This window comes from Dermacentor variabilis, chromosome 2, assembly GCF_050947875.1.
Source record: "Dermacentor variabilis isolate Ectoservices chromosome 2, ASM5094787v1, whole genome shotgun sequence".
NCBI classification, from domain to species: domain Eukaryota; kingdom Metazoa; phylum Arthropoda; class Arachnida; order Ixodida; family Ixodidae; genus Dermacentor; species Dermacentor variabilis.
Genome location: NC_134569.1, coordinates 43570378 through 43592079, shown reverse-complemented (window position 1 = coordinate 43592079; position 21702 = coordinate 43570378). Strand labels below are relative to the sequence as shown.

The 21702-nt window shown below is 42.4% G+C and overlaps 2 protein-coding genes across 3 annotated transcripts in view; one reads left to right on the top strand and one right to left on the bottom strand.

The window, feature by feature from the left end:
* The window catches only part of drongo (Arf GTPase activating protein drongo), a 40940-nt gene extending 30083 nt beyond the window's left edge, over positions 1-10857 (top strand). For both annotated transcript variants that reach the window (XM_075680261.1, XM_075680259.1), the window contains exon 8: positions 9458-10857. In XM_075680261.1, the coding sequence (XP_075536376.1) occupies positions 9458-9502 (45 nt within the window). In that variant the 3' untranslated portion in view covers positions 9503-10857. The remainder of the gene's footprint in view (positions 1-9457) is intronic.
* An 8480-nt stretch (positions 10858-19337) lies between these two features.
* Lamtor4 (Late endosomal/lysosomal adaptor, MAPK and MTOR activator 4) lies at positions 19338-21655 on the bottom strand. Its single transcript, XM_075680268.1, has 3 exons — positions 21427-21655; positions 21081-21201; positions 19338-19495 (listed from the first exon to the last, which is right to left on the bottom strand). Exons 1-3 carry the CDS (start codon positions 21505-21507, stop codon positions 19398-19400), a joined length of 300 nt encoding a protein of 99 aa, XP_075536383.1. The 5' UTR covers positions 21508-21655; the 3' UTR covers positions 19338-19397.
* Positions 21656-21702: the final 47 nt, after the last annotated feature.

The following is a 21702-nucleotide window of genomic DNA, read 5'->3' as shown; positions in this document are numbered from 1 at the left end:
AAAATGCAAAAATGGCCCTGTACCATGCATTGGGTGCATGTTAAAGAACAGGTTCAGGTGGTCAGGAACCCAGGTGGTCAAATAAATTCCCCCACTACGGAGTCCCTCATAATCAAATGGTGGTTTTGGATCATAAAACCCCAGAATTTCATTTCAAGGCAGAACCGTGCAATTTTCAGCGGGTATAGTACTTCTATCCTGTTTTCTACCACTCTGCCCACACATGTCTTCTAGAGGAATGCTTAAAAGGCAGTTTGCTGTGGCTCGATCAATAGCACTGTAAGTCCATGGGCCATTGCAGCCCTTTTTATTTATTGTATTCTTATGTGTATAACCCGCACCTGCACTTACACCTAATCTGCATGTTCAGCATACAGAAGTAACTGCAAACAACACTAAAATCCATGAAAAAAATCTCTGTTCACAAATGCACAACCCACCCACATCGGATCTTTGGCCAGCGGCTCTTTCCTCCCCTCCCCCAATCTTCAGCGATGCTGATAAAGCCCACTCGCACAACAGATGTGATCGCAGATAAATCAGTCATGTTGCGTGAATTGAATCACTTTCCAGCTATCATTCATATGACAGAGGATGACATCATGGACCAGGGTGTCTACTAACCGGGAATTCTCAGGTATTTTGAATAGTCTGCAAATACTCGGGGAAAACTTAGGGAATTTGTGCTTCTGTCAGGGAAAATTAGCTGTCAGTCCATTGAAAGGGAACGAAAGTCGCCCTAATGCTTGCTCGAATAATAGAGAGAAATCGCAATGAATTGTCTTTGACGCTGTGTCGTCGGGTGGAGGAGTTGCCAGTGCGCAGTCAACGACCGCTTTTCTGGAAGTCCGATTTTTGGGACATGCTTGATAATGCGGGCAGCTTCCCGGCACCACCATGTACCCCGTAGAGTCAGTGTTCAAGAACGTCTGAAATTTCGTACGCAAGAACCTTTCGCCATCCAATTTTCCTGACTTTTTACCGCGACCACAGGTCCGAAACGGCATTAATACACCGCCGTTTTGATTATCTCACCGCCTTGAACCAGCGCTCTCGTACGTAGATCCGCTGGCAGCCGTAGCCACCACCACGACAACGGGAGGCCTAGCTGCTTCGGCATTCGCTGTTAAGGTTCTTGCTGTTCGGTGCCGTGTTTTTCATTGAAATAATTCGCCGTTATCAGCACTGGCACTGACTCCGCCTCTGTAATCCTCGCGATTGGCTTCGAAGCCTAGAAAGCACAATATGTTGCATAGTGCTGGTTCCTGAAAGGCCACTTCGCCTCTGCACAGCGTTGTTAAGCGGTGAAGCATACGTAAAGTATTGCGGTGAAGCTTAACAGGCGTGGGAAGGGGAAATTGTCACGGGGACGCAGTGTGTATTCTCTAATTATACACGCGTGCAACCACCGTCTCCTGTAACAGTACGAGCACTGATATGCCTAATGAGTTTGCTGGCAGACCTTAAGTGTTTTTCGGATGTGCCTGTGGCGATTTGAGAACTTAAGGACAGTAAAAAACATGCATTAATTTTTTTGGACTGCCCGATTTGTCGGAAGTCGTAGTGGCCCCTAGGGAGTCCGAAAAATTGAATGTTGACTGTAAAAAAGACCAAGAAGATGCTTCAAATGGTCCATTGGGCGAACACGCGACAGAACGAGGATGAGAATACAAAGGACCGTCGCATCGAGGAATGATCAGGAAAGGAACTGTGCTGCCTCTTCCTTGAAGGAGCTTGAGCTCAAAAAGCGTGTTGGCTGATGTCGAGATGCAGATGACCCTTATCTAAACCAACGTGACTCTTTAAAGCAGTGAAATGCAACGCTGAGGCATTGTGCATTGGCTCAGAGTATGTCAGGACAGTTGAGATTGACTTTCCAGCTTCTCAAAGAATCTCACTTGTGACAAAGTTCAGGCTTAATGCTAATGAGCTTGCTATCAGTTGATATAAGTAGCTCATTTTCGAAAATATTTGCTTCTGTATGCATCTCTTTTAATTCGTATTTGAAAATGTTTGACTCGATTTGCGATAGGCTTTACCATTTTGTTTTTTTTGGAGATACTTTATTCACATTGTATATTACTAACCCCTCTCTTCAGTTTTCTATTCTGTATGAAATAAACATTACTCCGTACTGTTGAAACTGCACTATGTCGTTTTTCTTTAACCTGCTTACTAGCTAGTGACAGCACCGGACAATGGGGTGTCAGCCCGTCTTTACATAAGACAAAGTTTTCTGTCACTCAGGGAATTTTGCAAAAGCACTCAGGAGCCCCGTTTACATGAATGCGACAGTGGCACATCGCATTTCCAAGTGCATTTGGGAAAGGCGATGCGACGCCGTTTACATGTAGCGCCTTAACTCTCGCGAGAATGTAGCGCCACAGGGTATCGTAGAAGGGAAGTGCAACCGACTTCCGGTGTAACTGGTTTCCGGTAGTAGGCCGAGTGCACGTTGGTGGTTGAGTGCCGAGAAATAGAAAGTTTTAGTTTAGCGTACGCAACTTATAGCGTACGCTATACGCTATAGTGTAGCGGATGCAAAGCCGCGCACGTGTTTTGCAGCTTTAGTTTGCCAGCGAGATCTTTGGATCTCAGAGGCCATATCACGTCGTTGCGGCTATTTTCCGACTCTAGCGATAGGTAGCGCTGACATCTCGAATGTTTCTTTCGTTAGGCTTCGACTCGTTCGAAAAGAGGAGCGATCTCGAAAACACCACAAGGGTATCCATAATACTCTGTCGTCGAAGCGGCCTGAGACTAAGCAAAAGCCGTTTACACAATCATTTGCTGCGAACGAAGTGCATTTTACAAAAGCAACGCCAAATTCAATTCGAAGCGGGCAGCCGGGACCGCCGCCATGTTGATGGCTAATTCCTTCCCATCATTCCTAATGCGACGATCCTGCGTTTACATGCTCCGCGAGAGTCGACTCGCGCCCGTAAATCTACCCTCGCCTAGCGCATTAATGCGATGCGCCTTCCTAGCGCATTACTGCTGTTTACATGAATGTGATGCGCTAGAAATGCGATGCGATGCGACACTGTCGCATTCATGTAAACGTGGCTAGGGAGAACCTGGAAAAATCAGGGAATTTGAAAAATGTCAATTTGGTAGACACCCTGATGGACGGAGCAGCTCTCACATGGGCAAAAGGATCGTAGCAAACACGCCCAAGTTGCATCACGGAACACTTATGATAAAACTTCGTTGCGTTTCGTTGCAACTTCACCGCTCCCTCAGTATAGCTAACTAAGGGAGCACTGCAGGCACAGGGGACGTACGTGTGATCACATGAAATCCAATCTGCAAGCTCAAATTGCAACTTGCTTCGTGCTATAAAAGCTTTATCATCAGCTTATGCTGCACTAGGACGGCCGTTGAGCGCACCTAATCATGACCAGAGTTCGTTTGCCAGCACTGCATGCACTATTCACTAACTAGTAAACACAAACTGGCAATCCATAAAGGGGAGAATTGGTGACCATAGGGAGAAGAGGAAAGCTTCAACATGCAAGTGTGGGGAAAAGGTGGGGTTCCCTAGGAGATAACGAAACTAAATAGTGGAAAACTTGACCTTAAAGTGTGGCTTCACAACAGTGCAGCATGAGCTTCTCTGAAGCCACACTTTAAGGAGAAATTTGCATATAAATCTGAATCCGACTTTACTGTTAAATTTCCTGCATTTTTGTTGGGAAAACACAGGGAAAGTGGGAGATGGAAATTGAGTACAATGAGCAAAACGAGAACAAGTAAAAGCGGAAGCCAACGTTTCAACAAGTCCACTTGTTGAAATGTTGGCTCTCGCTTTTACCTTGTTTTCATTTTGCTCATTGTCTTACATTTTTGTTGTGGGTTACACATGCAAAACTATGGTATTTGCAACCTATTCAAGTGCATGCCACTATTGCAATGCACACACTAAATACGGACAGCAGCATGAACATGTGAAAGATGAACATGCCTCAGGTAAAAATATGCACAAAGGTCATAAGAACACGAGGTGACATTTGCGCAAGCACATTTCTTTTATAGCAAAGGGCCAGCAGTGCTACTGCAGATGCTTCGCATATACTGAGACAGCGGCTGCAGCCTCTTTCAAAATGTAAGGCTTTCTTCGTAGTGCCGTCCGCTGCTATCAAACCAGATGACATAAAGAAGCAAATGACATAGTCGTATGGCTTGTAATTGTTTACTAGCATAAAAACGAAATGGTCTCTGGAGCAGCTGAACTGTTGGAAGCTGCTGATGCGGTTGCAATCATTTGCCTTGTGTGCACATTGCAAAGGGGAAAGAAATTAAGTGTCAAAACGGTGCATTACAGCACTGACCGGTTCTGTCCTAGCAATGTGAGCTCAATAGGCTTTTGCACCCAAACAGCCTCTGCATGCACAAATGCCTGGAAGCCAAATGCATCAACGCAGCAACAAATTGTGTACACTTTATCTAGGGCCATGTCCAGCACCTCCCACTAAGCCTGCACTACCTATAGCACTCTTTTGCATGGGGCTTGGTCTTGACTTGATCACTTGACTGATTAGATTTCAAACGGTACACTAACACTATTACGATTATCTAGTGGGAGATAAGTGATTTGTCATCCGCATACATCAACACAATAGTCACTTAAGCAAATCGGACTCACCTGCAAAAGAAAAGTTCCCATTTCATCACCTGTCAATATTGGCAAACCACTGTATGCAGGGTGTCTACCAACCGGGAAAACCGGGAATTCTCAGGGATCTTGAGTAGTCTGGAAAAACTCAGGGAAAACTCAGAGAATTTGGGCCTCTATCAGTGAAAATTAGTGGCAATTTTATTGAAAGAGTCGAAAGTCGCGGTAATGCTGGCTCGAGCAACAGACACGAATCGTAATGAATCGTCTTTGACGCCCTGTAGTCAGCTGGAGGAGTTGCCAATGTACAGTCAACGACCGACTTTCCGGATTCTCGATAATTTGGACGGCTTCGCAGCACCGCCACATACCCCATAGAGTCAACGCATCAGAACGTGTGAAATTTCGGATGCAAGAACTCTTCGCCGTCTGATTTTTCAGACGTTTTGAAGTAACCACAGGTCTGAAACGGCAATAATCAAAGGCACCACCACTGCCGTGGTGCCTTTGCCACTATTACTTCGCCACCTCGAACCGGCACTCTCGCACGCAGATCCGCCAGCAGCCGTTGCCACCACTGCGGCAACGCTAGGCCTAGCTGCTTCAACGTTCTCTGTGAAGCTTCTTGCCGTTGGGTGCCGAGTTTTTTATTGAAAGAATCAGCTGCTGTCGGCAATGGCATGGACTCCGCCTTTGTGGCCCGCGCGATTGGCTTAGAAACTTGGAAAACACTGTGCGTTGCATAATGCTGGTTCCCGAAAGTCAGCTTCGCCTCTGTACGGAAATGTTACTTGGTGAAGCATACGCAAAAGTATTGCAGTGAAGCATAACAAGCGTGGGAAGGGGCTATTGCCACGGGACACAGTATGTATTCCTTAATTATACACGCGTGCACCCGGTATTTCCTGTCACAGTACGAGCACCGATATGCCTAATATGTGTACCAACAGGCCTTCAGAGCGTTTTCGAATGTGCTTGTGGTGGTTTGAGCCCTTCAGGGCAGTAAATGACATGCATTTATTTTTTCCAACTGGCCGATTTTTCGAACGTTTTCGTGGCCCCTAGCGAGTTTGAAAAATCTGACGTGAACTGTGTAACTGACCAAGAAGATGCTTCAAATGGTCCGTGGGGCGAACGAGTGGCGGGAGGAGGAAAAGAACAGAAAGGACCTACGCATTGAGAAATGAATGGGAAACGAAGCGTGCTGCCACAGTTTTCAGGGAGCTTGAGCTCAAAAAAGTGTTGGCTGATGCCGAGATGCAGGTGTCCCTCATCCAAACCAAAATAAACTCTTTAAAGCAGTGAAACACAACACTTGGGCGTCGTGCACGGGCTGAGAGTATGTCAGGACAGTTGAGATTGACTTACGAGCTGCTTGAGAGAGAATCTCAAATGTGACAGAGTTCAGGCCTTATACCACTGAGCTTGCTATCAGTTGATAGAAATAGCTCATATTCAAAAATATTTGCTTCTATGTGCATCTCCTTTTTATTCGTATTTGAGAATGTCCGACTCCATTTGCAAATTTTTTCGAAGAGACTTTATTTGCTGTGCATTTTACTAACACGTACCTTCTATTCTCTTTTTGAATAACATAAACACTACTTCTTAGTATTCAAATTGGATTAAGTTGCTTTTATTTTTTTCATGTGCTTACTAGAGAGTGACAGCATCAGGTGATATGGTTTCAGCCCGTCTTGACATAAAACATAGTTCTGCATCACTCAGGGAAACTTGCAAAGGCACTCAGGGAAAACATGGAAAACTCGGGGAATTTGGAAATGTCATCTTGGTAGACAGCCTGGTATGGTTCAACTGTGGTATAAAAAAATTTCAAGTAAATATTTTCTACTGTATCAAATGCGCTCAAATTTTGCCAACTTGCTGTGGATTGTGTACAGTGCAGTAAATAGAACTCGAAAGTTTGATATCGTTGACCCTTAAAGTGAGCCTGCTGCTGCCAGCTCCAATTCTTTCTGGGAGTAAAGCTAAAGATAGCAAGAAAGAATAATAAGGTAAACAATTGGCAAATAGCGATGCTAGTTGACCTATTAGCCAGCCCTCCCCAGATGTTGGCATTTCATTTTAAAGAAATGAACGCATAGAGACACGCATAGAATTTGATCTTCTGTGGTGTGATTAAACAGTGCTGCTGTCAGGTATCCTTCAGGAAGTGTTCAGTCATTCTATTTGTGAGATAAATACGGAGTTAAACAGAGGTCTGGAGAGCATGGACGTTTGAGTAATGTATGAAATTACCTGGTAAAAGCTGTAGGGACAAAGAAATGGCAACCAACAATAGCGGTTACATCAGTGAACAATATCTGAAGGAACGACGACAGATTACTGGGAACAAACAAAAGGGCAATTATTGCGCTTTCTGTGCACCAATGCCTGCTAGCCGAATCACAACCAATTGAACATGCAGATGGTCACTAATGAATTGAGGAAATCTGACTCACCGTTTCTGGATATTGAGCAAATATGTTTGCCCCTTGCCGGTCACCAACGCCTAATCGTTTGCGTGAACAGTTACACAAATGGTGGCACATTCAAACAATTGTGTTTGTCCATTCCGGTGAAACCTTCTGCAAGACCACCACGCGGAGGGTGCTGACGGGTGCACAACATGTCCACACACGCCACTGACCTAAGCTGAAGAGGAAGAGGCTACTCCCTTGTACACTCAAGTAGTTCCACCGTTGGGTGGCATTAGCAGATCACACGCCATCTCTCATACAATTGCGCAACCACCAGTACCCCGTGCTTGCCTTACGGGGAAGCTGGATTACAGGACACGCGAGAAACATGCAAGGAAGGCAGCATTCAAGGAACGTGAGAGAATCAAGCGTCCCCACAGAGCTAGGTGCTCCGATGTGTTAGCATCTGGTTGCAAAAAATGTGTGGTCTCAAGTCTCAATATCCAGCACAAAAAGAAATGTAATTAGCTGATTCTGATTCATCCTGAGCTCGGGTTTTCTAATAGTTACAATCCTCTATCCATTTAACAGCAAAATGCTCTGTGGCTGTCATAAAGGATTATTTTAAAGCTTTTTTTAACACATAAAGAAAAGGTTTGCAATCTGTAAGCATTGCTGCCATGAACCTGCAAGCCAAATATTATTCTGCTGCATAGCAGGGAGCCCATGGTCTCGCATAAAATTTTATTCCTCTTCCCTGTGGCTTTAGTGGAAGTAATGCACCCAGTTAGGTTGTGCCATGATCTGCATCTAGCTGAATTCTTGTTATCAAGTCTCTGTTACTCCTAACTTCGTGAATATAATATCACATGTGCTTATATATATTTCTATTCGAAAATTTAATTTGAAAATAAACATCAGTTGGAAGTCGGCACTTGTCTTTGTCCCTTCTTGTCCAGTTGCATACTGTGTTTTTCAATCCGATGGATAACAATAGCAGCCCAGACGACAATGGGAGAAATAATGGGAATTGCAATCAATGATTACAAAATGCTGTACCAGGGATATGAATCCATTGTTGGAAACTATACGCCCCCAGCTGTTAGCTTCTTCTAAAAATCCTTAGATATTGCTACAAAGATGGCAAATCTGTAAGTTCAAAGATTAGATCTAGGAATCAATCCCTATAGTTGACATCACTGACTGTCACCAGCTTGCGATGGCAATGGTGATGACACCAGATAGGCTGGCTTTAATGGTAGATAGTGCTAATGCAGTTTTGGTTCTAGTTTCATATTAGATCACACCAGCCCAAGCAATTTTTGAGCAAATTTTTTCGTAAAGAAAAGACTTGTGATGCATTTATGTAAACACTAATTCAGGATCGAGCAGAACTCTAGTAATTCATTGTGACCTACCGTTCCCATTTAAAAAGTCTTCCTGGGGCATGCTAAAATTAAGTGTTCTTAATGATGATGTGTGTTCAACTCATTCACGGTACCTAAAGCACCACCAAGATGGACACTGCTGCTATTGGAGTCACCACTGCGGTCACCATTGGGGTCCGGCACATGCACGATGACCCGCCATGTTAGAATTATCCAGTGAAGGCTAATTTCAGGAACGTAATGACAAAACTTTGGTCCCATAAGCGTCAACAAGGCCCTTCAGTCAGGATATTTGTGCACATTTATTTATTTATTTATTTATTTGTTTATTTATTTAAAGATCTTTCTGTCTCCCCTTACCTAACCCCTTCCCCAGTGCAGGGTAGCAAAGTGGATTTCTATTTTCTGGTTAACTTCCCTGCCTTTCTCATCTCTTTTATCTCTCTCTTTACTCAGGATCAAATTACACGAGTTGGATTAGCAGAAGCCTACTGTATGGTTTAAGGGAGCGTGGTGGTGCCACAAAGCAGTCTGAATAAACGAGCATGTCCAAATTATCGATCGGTGACTACATAAGAACGAAGTTGTTTTGCTTGGCGTGATCCACTGCACCACATTTTATGAGGCTTGTTGCATTTAAAAGAATATATGTTGACTGTGGCGAGTATATTAAAGTCATCAATTTTTTTATTTTTTTTTACACAAATTGTTGAGAGTCACTAAACTTGAGGAAACGGAAGCGTCAAGCCTACAACTCTAGCTCAAGAATAAAAATATCACAATTCTGTATAGTCGTGGCATCTAAAGCAGACACAATTGGCATATAATACACTGTTCTGAAACAAACTGCTAATTTGTAAGCAGGACTTCTGCTAAATCCCCTAAACCATTCTTGCAGTTTCATGTAAGCTGAAAGCTCTTGCATCATATTTCTCTGCTTCAGGTACTCTAACAGATGCAGTTCCCTTCCATGTTTGACATTGTGTTTCTGTAGTAGTTGCCCTTACATTGAGTTCTTCCATTATCTATTGCAGAGTGGTCCCATGCCAAGAGCCAATTCCAGCAACCCGTTCCTCTGATAGCAGGTCTCATAACCACAGCTGGAAGCATCATCTTGAAGTGGGATATTGACCAGGAACAATGTGCTACTAGGAAGAAAGAGGGAAAGAAAAAAAAAACATGGCGCCATTTTTCCTTTCTAGTGCCCCATTTTGCCTAGGTTGCACACATAGCTGTGTATCTTCTTGCTTGACAAAGTGGACATGTTTTCGTTAGTAACAGTTCGCCTTCTCCAGCTGCTGTACGCCTGTTTGTTCCTTTTTTTTTTAACTGAGTGCCACACAGCAACTTCTTCTAGTCTCATTTTTTTGCCACTGAGAGAGAGGAGCACAGTCAGTGCACAAAAGCAGATAGTAAAAGGGAAGTAAAGATAAAGAAAACGTCCAGGGCGTTCTGTTCTTTTGCTTCCCTTTCTTTTGTGGGCATCGAACATTGGCGAGAAGCATTAGTTCTGTCTAACCCTATTTCGTTTAGCTGCTTTAATACTGTGTTGTGTCTGTTTGTATGTTTGTTTCTGTTGCTTGTCTCCCTCTCTCCCATTTCCTAGAACTTTAAACCTGTTAGAAGCTTTTTGATGTTTTGCAAGCTTTTCTTTTTTTTTTTTTTCTTTGTTAGAGAAGTTGTAAGGGGAGAGGAAAGGATGGATGGATGAATCGTGCAAGGGAGAAAGTGAAGCGGGTTGTGAACTGTAGTAGAAACTTTTTTTTACTTTATTCTTTCACATAGCCTGTCCATGTTCACAACTGTGCATAACCTCCAGAAGGCATAATTGTACATGGGGTGGAATGGTTTCTTGCCTATGCTTCCTCTGTAATCCATATTATTACTTGCCAGGTTTAAAGAAAAAAGAATAATTGGAGCTATTGGGAAGTCTTTGTGGGGCAAAATTTCAGGAACTCCAAAGTTAGTACTGAAACTGTTTGTCTTCTGTATTTTTTTTTTAATACCGTGTGTGATATTTCATACTGTTGTGGCGTGTGTGTTGCTGTTTACAGCAAGCCGAGCCAAAGGGTCTTTGTGAAGTTTACACGTACAGAGATTAATGGACATGAAGTGCAAAGTTTCAAGGCGTTTTCTGGCCCAAGCTTCACTGTCCATCAAAAAAGGGGTGCCAGCGCCGTGCAGGAAAGAACATTTTGCTTGTTCAGACACTTAGCCTCTTCAACAAATGCAAATGGAACCCAGTGATTACAAGCTGTAGTAGCAGATGCCAGGCATGTTAAAAGCTGCTCAGAGCATCCGGTTTCTTCATGTACATATTGGAGATTTGTTTTAAAAGATTCTGTATCATATCTGTTAAAAAGTACAGGAATCATGAGAATGCTTTATTGCAATTTTTTGTCTGCAATAAATAGCATAGCATGCTTTCATAGAAGTTGCCTCGTACCTCCTTTTCTGTCTTGTGTGTGGTGAAAGATCTTCCATGTCATGCTGATGACGTGAGCTGTGGCCTAGAGACACTGCTTGCACTGTATGTATATGTACAAACACCCGCCATGGTTGCTCAGTGGCTATGGCGTTGGGCTGCTGAGCACAAGGTCGCAGGATCGAATCCCGGCCACAGAGGTTGCATTTCAATGGGGGAGAAATGTGAAAACGCCTGCGTACTTAGATTTAGGTGCACATTAAAGAACCCCAGGTGGTCGAAATTTTCAGTCCTCCACTACGACATGCCTTATAATCAGAAAGTGGTTTTGGCATGTAAACCCCCATAATTTAATTGTACAAACAGGCAAACGTTTGTCTTTAATAACATTCTTTCCGCAGTAGATAAGGTTGTCATGTGACAGATCACACCTGCCGAACTTAGCTGCATTCATCCCCTAGTGTATGCTTTAGTTCAGTGCCCATAAATGGCACTGCCAATAAGCACTTTAGTAAAAACTTAACTCATGAACAATGACTTGAAAAATACAAACCAATTTATGAAGAGCACTGGGCAGTGCTTTGTGTGATAATCGGATTGTGTCGAAGAAAAAGAGGTGGGGGGAGGAATTCTAATTAATAAACTCCTATTAAGTTAATGCAGCCTATTAAGTACGAACTGTCTAAACCATTTATATCACACTCTTGGAGAACATGCCCGCGAGTTCAATGTAGTGCATAATTCAGTGCAGGCCTTGTGCACTAGTATGGGAGCGCTACCATTCCTCGACATATTGGCAGCCAAGCTCTGCCTGCCGGGCAAGTTAGGCACATTGCGCAAGTTCCACGTGCCACTTGAATGTGAAGGTGCGACAGTGGCGACGTGAGCTGCCTCGGGCACTACGCGGCTCTAGGAGAATAGAAAATGTCAGTAGGATTCTTTAGCTCAGCATAACCATATTTTTGTGCCATCCCAACTTTGTGTGTGCTAGCCAATTCACACCACGCCTACTAAAATGTGCCTTGCAGGTTAAGCTAGCAAGTGCAACATGGCAGTCACTGGTACTGTGACGCTAATATTATCCTGCCATTCACAAATAGCCTTGTTAATGCGTCACACCATGGAGGAAGGACAAATTTCTTCCCCCGTGCTTCACGCATGCTTCACGCATGCTTGTGTAGGGTGATGGCCTGTACATTGATCATGCTCGTAACTCCATAAAGCTAATCAGTGAATTTATGTTTGCCTCATACGTTTAAAAAATTAGACACGGATCAGTGCTAAGGCTGGGCAAGTGGTCGATGAACATTTGGTATACTGTTTAAGTGTTAAGGATTACTATACTTAAAAACATTAGTTAAAATCACTTGAGGCGTATGAGGTAAACTCTTCTCGTTCTTCGAATTCTGTCTGCACTCACTCGTCTGCGCTGTATGGCAAGTGTATCACATGTAACAAACATGTTCATTTACTGGTAGCATGATCAGGTAAAAATTGTGCAGATCTAGCACACATCTTAGAATCTATGTGAAGGGAAGCTTTTGTAAAGCTACAATGCTACAAATTTGCCCATTTCATTTCTGCGTCTCTTCCATAAAAGAACCTGGTGTGCATTTATGTGCTCTCGCACACGCGTGCCATGTAATGCGAAATCTCTTATATTGCATTGTATTTTTTATTTCTTCCTATTTATTTCAAATGTACTGCCCACTTTTATGCCAATCCCCTGTTGTGGGTATGTGCCATAGTGTGCCAATCATCATCAACACGCAGTGATCAGGTGTTTCAAAGAGGTAGGTGGCATTGGCACGATATAAGTATGCAAGCGATGCGGCCTGATGCATAGGAAAGTAGGTATAGAAAGGTTACAAAGAGTTGTGTATAAATTAAAGTAATTGTGCTTTTGATTACGTATACTCGTTGTAGTGAGTATATTCAGGTTTTTATTTTATCGCTAAGTAATATAAAAAACAGCCTGGACACAAGTGTTGTGAATGTGACATATATACAGGCTGTCCCAGCGAACTTTAGCCATAGTTTAAATATATGCAAATGCCACGTAGCTGGACAGAACAAAGGTAACGTTTGTCGTTGCTTGGAGATAAACTATTCCTTTTTTCATTCTGCCTAATTAGATAATTACTCTTAACTTCTCAAATATTATAATTAGATGAAAAGTGCGAATGAGAAAATTGTAGAGCGACACGAAAAACTCCCGATACAGCTTTCTGTTGCTCAATGCGTGCTACATAAAAGCATTTTTCTGAGCATGAAAGAAGCCCGCAAATGCATGCAAAACTGCCGCGCAACTGGCCGCTCGAGGCACTTTGCATGTATTTGCGGGCTTCTTTCACGCTTGGAAAAACGCTTTTATGTAGCACATACTGAGCAACAGAAAACTGTATCTGGAGTTTTTCGTGTTGCTGTACAATTTTCTCATTAACACTTTTTATCTAATTATAATACTTTAGCATTTGATTAATTAGGACTAATTATGTAATTAGGAAAAACATAATCTCAAGTATTTCCAAGCGATGGCAAACAGCATTACCTAGGTTCTGTCCAGCTATGTGGCATTCGCATATTTTTAAACTGGCTAAAGTTAGCTGGGACACCCTGTATATAGCGCTGTCTTATGTCCAGGCTATCCAGCAAGACAGCAGCAGCACCCACCCAGCCAACGGCTATAATTGGAAAAGTCTGGGAAGGTTCGCAAAGAAAAGTTTTATTTAATGGGGAGGTTTATAGAAATGGGAGACGCTATTGACCAGGCATATAAGAGAACACAAACGGTACGAATGAAATCAAATGGTGTACAAAGAAGTTGTGTATTTGGGTAAGCAAAGCCACTTGGGGATGCCATTTTTAAAACTCTACAATGCAAGCACGTTTTTTTTGTAGTGATGGCCGCCATTTATAAATTCTCAAATGCATAGATGTCGCCCATGCCAACTGCAAAATGAAAAAAAAAAGAGTTGGGAAAGGACCAAAAATGTTTCGAAAGGATAATAAAGGTCGCTGTCATAGATGGAGCAAAGAGTTCTAGGGGCTTTTACCTAATGCACTGCATTTGTTTGTTTTATGTTCATCGTAACCTGCGCCACCATAATCTTTGGTAGCATTATAGTGGTTTTCATTTATTCCTTATCTGTAGCCACAGCAACATAAATGCCTTTTCTTTGCTGCACATTCTGCTCTTTGCTACCAAGTGCCAAGCTTTTATAAAAGCTCTGTGGTTGTGTGCTGGGAACATAATTAAGCCTTTCATCACCATGCACTTGCTGTAGGTGGAGTTGCAGGTCTGGCTCGAAATTTATGAAATACTGCAAGAGATGTGTTGCGGGGTTTCATTACTTTTTTTTTTATGATATGTTTTCTCCACCACCAACTTATCGGAGGAGACAATAATAATGATTGTCTATGAACAGACTATTCGACCTCATGAAATTGTGTGGTCGTTAATCGTTGAAGACACATCCGAGTGTTGACCCAGCCAAAGAGTAAACTTTTTTACCACACCAACGTTTTTCGTCAAGGTTTGCCCGAGTCTTCCGGAAGCAACGGAAATTATGTCATCGCTTGACATGGAGGCATTTGGTCCGCTTCAGGCAGCATGGGTAACTGTTTGTAACCTGTTTGCCCCATTCCCGGGAAGTGAATGGTGCTGTAGACTTGTGCTATGCTTTATCTCACCTTGGCAGTAAAGTTCCGGTGTTATCTTGGCAGTCTTCCTCTCAATATCAAGGGATGATGGCCTAGCCTACGGTCACACACAGGCAGCTTACAATGGCACTGCAATGAAATGGTGGTGCCATGTCACTGCAATATAAAAAAAAGTAAAAAATTGCAGTATATTATGCAGAGTGACAGATGGCACCACCGTTCTATTGCAGAGAAATTGCTATCTCTTGAGTCAACACGCACTCGCCACTGCCTTGGATTGGCATTGCTTCAGGCAACATACATCAACATATATGTTCTCCTTGCTTGTGCGTCAACACTTGGGCGTGTCAAATCGGTTTTATAAATATGTCACGAATCTTTAATGCATCCTACATACATGAGGTTCTTGTAGCTAAACTTAATGCTTCAGCAGCATGTGCGACAACCCTGCATGCCTCTGTCAGAAGCGATGGCTGGATCGAAAGCAAAGAATTCAAAGGAGCGCTTTAGTTTGATGCACCAATGAAAGCGTATCGCGTATCGTATCCAGTGGGACCCTCTAAACTATTAAGGAATGTTAGGATTGGGTAGTGGCTCAAACTATGCACACTGGCGGCTATGCTCTAATACACATTTCAACACCATATACTTGCAAACCTATTTGTCGCTGCTTTCACTAGTCCTATTCTACTGGGCAACTGCAGCTTCTGCAGTAACCTACTTTGGTTCAGAATTCAAATGCAGTCGACTCCAGTCAATGTCATTGCAGGACTGCATGATTTGGTTGTTTAATCCAAAGGGTTGAATGAACAAACAGTGGCAAAATGGAACTCATTCAACTCTTTCTTGAAATCAAGAAAGAGATCCTGAAGAACTTTCCTTGATCTCAATGGACAGCACTATGTAATTGGCACTCAACACCATCCAGAACGAAAGAAGCAGACTGCCAACTATGGGATCATGATAGGACACAAAACAAGCAGGAACGGATGGCTTCACAGGCGGAAGGAGCATCAGCCTCTAAAATATAAAAATAAAGCAGCTTCATGCCTGGAGAAACAGTAGCTCTGTCCAATGAATTTCTTGTGTTTTCAAGCTTTTGGTAACCGCTGTGCACATGAGGGGGCATGGTTGGGGGTTGAGTTAACTGAAACGGCACATGATTTTGCATTCAAACTAAATGATTTTTTCTTCCAAAGCAAGTGCATATCTCGCCGGGACTTTGCAGTGTTTGAATTAAGCGAAAAGTCGAATTAACCCAGCTCTAATTAACGGGATTTTACAGTATAGTTCTCTCTCTCTTTTTTGTGTGCGTGTGTGTGTTGTCATGGTACAACTTGGTGCCGCAGCACCAGAAACCTATGCACGGTATGTGGTACGGCAGAATATTTTTTTTTTTTCTTCTTTACAGAGCCATTTGGTGCTGAGTGCCAAGTGGTCTGATCACAATTGTAGGTGTGAATACTATTTTCTTCCGATGTAAACATACATTTGCTATATGTGTTCCTGGTGCAGCTTCACAATGTTCAGAAATTGCACTGTATGTAGCCCCATGTGCAATGCCCAAACACCATTCCACATCGAGGAAAATTAGAACTGTTGACCTTTGTTTCTGACCATGGAGATGTAAATTTGTACAAAAAGACAATGACACCTTATGTAAGTGAGTTAGCAAAATTAACTTATTACAGCAATTTGTTTATTAAGCTATCCACAATGCAAAACTCACTTAATTCAGCATATCAGAAATGCTAATAATATATAAACTGTGCGTTTTTTCCTGCACTTAAATCAGAAGTTCGAAATATCAAACTCGGCATACCAAGAATAATACATTGGGCTTCGTAGGAATAAGGAAAAATTTGATTTAACTGCATGGCATAAATATAATCGGGCGAATCCTTGACTTTCATGTTGGCATATTATCAGCGGCGAGTAAAAAGGAATACACTTCATTGTTGTCCATGTTGGACATACACTGATAAATACTACGCCTTTTGTGACACAGCACACGCTACTTCAACAACAGCCAAGGCAACACCGGAGAAGTGCTCTTCGCATGTTCTTTTTTTTTTTTTTAATCCAAGGCACATACATGCATGATTTCACAAAAACAGTATCATGTGCTGTACTTGGCGTGCAATAATTCCATGTGAAAATGTGTCTCTATCGTTTAGCCATTGCTGTAAGCTGGCAAATTTTTGTCACACCTATTTCTGCTCATGTGTTTTCCATGTCGGTGTGTGGGATTAGCCCAGTGTGGGTGTAAGCAAACAGCACCGCCACTCGCCAATCTCTTACCAACTTTGTGTTGGTTTGTGAAGCAGAGCTGCAATGCAATATCAGTATGTCACTAAATGAGAAAGCAATGCTTAATCTTCTACAGAAGCATTCTAGGGAATTTTTCATGAAGTCCCAGGTAACGAAGCCACTCACGAGCTTGCCCAAGCACTTCACCACCAGGCAACTCTTGAGCAGCCAGTTCCAGGGATCCAAGATAACATCATCACGTACAGGGAAATCGTAGATCATTACAAAGCCAAAAGAAGAATCTTTCTGCCTCCGCATCGGCCTTTCTCTCTGGAGGACGCTCACATTTGGCGGCACCTCCAGGGAAACAATTATACATCACCATATTGGATCTACTTATCTCAGACGAGGGACTGTAACGACGCCCTCTGCAAAATTTGTAAGGAGAAAGGTACGCTAGACCATGTAATATGGGAGTGTGCTGGCTCCCCAGGGGCCAAGGAAAAAATGGATAGTAGAGAAGCCTGGGAGGCCTTGCTCCAGAGCGAGGCTGAAGACGACCAGCGTCGAGCAATCCGCCTAGCCATTGAGGCTGTGAAGACTCACCGTCCTCAACACGCGGGGACTGCTTCGCACTCCGCCCCCCCCCCCCCACCTGCGTGTAGGGTAACAGGTGGGCACCCCAGCTCAATGGAGTAATAGTTTTCAATCAATTTATTAGATCTGAAATTGTGCAAAAATTTCATCAGCATTCAACTGCACCACATTGTATAATTATCTATATGCAGTTACTTTCATGCCATGTTTGAATGAAAGGTTAGGTGGGAAAACCTGTGTGGCATCGCGACGATCCAAAGTACATTATTGCCATGGGTATCTGCGAAGCTTTCCTTTTGAGGAACCCTTACGGATTTACCCTATAGTTTTGTACTACTCAGGTGGGCGAATTTTGTTCCTTTCAGGTTATGCAATTTGTGTGCTGTTGATGCGTGCTCATGAGCAGTACTTAACCACCTCTAAATCTGTTCAGCTCTGCAGTGTATTTACGTTTGATGCCAATGACTGCCATTGAACATGTTACAAATGCAGTCATGAGGTTACATTTCCTTAAAGGAGTACCAACATAACATTTCTTTAGGTTAGAGGAAAGCTCAAACTCTCTAAACTTCAGAAAAAAGAAAAAACACTGGCCAGTGCCAGAAGTAATTTACTACGACATTGGTTTCTATTGGACAGCTAGAGTACCCAAAAGGTGGATGCATCATGGCATCACAATACACTGGTTCACTGCCATTTCTGCCAACCAGCACCCTTTAAAATTAATAAATATACTGTGGACTTGACACCGAGGGGAAAGTAGCAGGGGAACTAACACGCATTTATTTTTGAAGCTTTCCCTCATCCACACGCCTTTTCTGGGACACATAGGCACCTTATTGACGATGATTTACCTTTAGGCTCGGCACACGGGCAGACAGAATGACAAACAACACATTGTTTTCAGGTTGCAGAGACTTAAGCAAATTTACTGTTATCGATTTCGCATGCTTCAGGAACTTGTCTGAATAAAATTGCTCTAGTATCATTCTGGTATCCTTTCACAAAAAAGAAGAGATCCAACGGTAAGGTCATAGACTGACAAGCGAAAAGTTTTCGAAAACAGAAATTATTCTTTGCAAAGACACGGAATGAGCCTAAATTCATAAACTTTACTGAAGATCGGGAGACTTGGTAGGTATGCACTATGTTCCTGCAATTGCAACAGCTGCCACAAGTGAGTGCAGCCTAAAGAAACATGCTCAGCAATCTTATTTTGTTAAAGAGCCGCACCATCTTGCCAACCCTTATTGCAACTAATAGGACGCAAATGGTCAGGAAATCAAATATTGCTCAGCAATATTTGCACCCAGCACCTAGAAAATTGGCCAATCTTTCAAGCACACCAAAATAATGCAAAACTTTAAAAAAAATTTCTGGAGTACACAGGAAATCCCCAAGCAAAAGTTCCGACATCAGCACACAACATTTAATGCGCTAGCTTTTCGTTTTACATGCGTGTTTCAAAAGCATTAACATTGCACTGCAGAAAAATTTCTCTTTGATGTCGTGTTAATTGCGGCAGATATGTTTAATCTTGTATTCCTAGTCAAGCGAATAAAATATATTGAATGTCTGTTTATAATTTTTACCTGTATAGCGTACAGAATCGCCCTGCTACAAATATTTGCAGTGCAAACTGTGAATCCTATTTCCAATTTTTCTCAAAGAATTTGAGCAAGGAAATCTTTTTCTTTACAGACCATTCAATTTTTGGGGAAATTTTGCATCCCTCGTTGATACACAAAAGTGAAAATTTTGTTCTCTGCCATGATATAGATGATACCAGGTCCAGCATTACGTGATGAATCTAGTATTAAATTAAACTATTTTATAAATGTTTTCCAACCTCAATACTATTGATCTGTCATGCAATATGTCGATCTGTTACGTGCATGAAGCATGTAGTAGAGCTTTGAACAACTTCTGTGGCTTCTACCATAGCAGTTACTCTAAAAGCCTCTGGTGAGCAAGAGAAACACCAAGCATAAAAATTTTATTTACACAAGTTGCAGACCTAGCACACAGTACAGCATATTCTACACAACAACTGGCTCAACTGGCAGGTACTCTCTCTTGGATATGAAAATTTTTTGGCTTGAGAGGGTCACAACGTAGTAATACTTTCCCAGGTAAACTGAAACAGAAAATGCACAGATCAGCAGTACAATCACAGAACGTTCAGCAGAACAATTTCACATACAGAAAAACGATAAGCACAGTGTAAACAGTGACACACCTAAACTGGTTGTCAATATAGTTTCTATAGTCAGTGACAACTTAAGAATTACAAGGTGATATGTACACTGCCAAACTTGAAAACAATTTGTATAGGTGCACCAGCCAATTAGGTTTTTGTGGGAGGCGCTTGTTTGTAATCCTTAGGTTGTCACCAACTATAGTTTGTACAGCGATATCTGCACACCTCCAAGCATTTAGCTACGTTATACTAGGCTTCTACGGTACTACACAGCACTGTCATAACAGATAACAGTGAGCCACTACGACAGCAGAGCTGCAGTCTGAGATAAACTGCATTTTCGTTCCATTAATTTATTTCCAGCCACATGTGCATTCAGCTAGGTGTGTAAATAAAGCTTCGCAGATAATGGATGTCATCAAGTGTGTGACAGCAAAGCTGGAGAAAGCCATGATTACTTCAATATAATGCACTCCCTCTTTGCTTCATGTTTCTTCATGTCCATTATGACTCAAGTATGAACAGGCTAAATATATATATTTACACACCTTTTTGAGCTCGCAGAATCTTAGTTATATTTGAGAAATTATATGGTACAGATCATGTATACTGAATTTTTTTTTATTAACAATTCCTTAACTGTGTAGTGAAAGTCCATCACGAAAATTACATTTAATTTTGCTTTCTCAAATTAAACATACAACAATTCATACTTCTGTTCAACAGCAATAACAGCGAGTCCAACATGGAAGAGGTGCTGTTATAAGGTTGCTGAGGTGCTTTAGAAGAAACGGTTTTGCAGCTTGAACGCGTTAAAAACTGAGGAGCGCCCATACAAGCAACTAGATCCTAAAAAAGCAGTTAAACATTTCATTTGGCAAGAATCTAGTCAGCCTTAGCACACAAGCTCTTCAAAACATGAATAATTATCTACAAACCAAGAACAATTATTACCACTATCACCTTTAACGGTAAACAAACATTAGCACTTATAAAGCCCGCTTCACAACACCAAGAGGGAGTTTTGGCTAAAAGAAGCCCAGCTTCCGGTTTCAGAGCATCCCATGAAAGGCATATGAGCAGGGAGTATTGATAAGGAAAGCACTTTCTTGTCCTGGGAACACAGGGCAAGTAAGTGCCTGTGCAAAAAGCTCATGTAGCAGTAATCAAGCCATTTTCGTTTTCCTCTCTCAAGCATATCAAACTCCTGGCATTATCTGCTCTGAATTCGCACAAGTCGATCAATCACGTAGTGCGCACATAAGGAGTGGCCTCTGTGGACTGTTATCTTCAATGTCGCAATAGAGGAAATAGTAACCTTCGAGCAGACATAGGTCCAGGCTTTGTCATACGAAGGAAAGCTTTTTATCATTTTTTTTTCCTGGGGGAAGTGACAGCTGTGTTTATGACAGATAAAACTGGTATTATGATCTCTAAAGGTCCCTGGATATGCTTGCTCTACAAGGACGTTAACTCGGCTGGCTGGCTTTATCAAAACGACACTAAACCTCCAGATACTTACTTGACATGCGGTTGATTGCATCACTGTTGTCTGTGGGCAGTAGATCACGCCTGTCCGCACAGTATACCATCTTGCGGATGATCTCACCGATACGCTCTTCGTTTTCAAGCTCGCCTCCTGACTGCAGGTAAAGACGTGGTACATAAATATGTTCAGCAAATGAACTTCCGAGATACATGCGACAAAGCGGCACGTTTTGCGAAAGTGACAACTGCACCTGTCGATTCTTCAAAAGCTATAAATGACACTACATAACAAACGATGCGCTTAATACACTAATCGTTAATTCATAAGAAAAGTCATGACATGAAGGCGAAGGGGCGTTGAAAGTATGTGGCCTACTCACGCTCATAACACCACCATCAGCAGCATTGAGCACCAGAAATCCTACTTGGTCTGGAATCTTTTCCATCCACGACAGCATCATTTCAAGACAACGATGAGACGATGCACAAACAATAAAGCGTAGTGCATACAAAGCAACTTTCGCAAGAAAATCTCACTTCGTGCAGCATGCACGCAAATGACAACCGAAACACCGGAACTAACATGACAGGAAGTGGTCTCTCCGTTGCGCTTTTCTTGCTCTAATTCCTCTGAGTCCAAGAAAAGATAAGGCTCC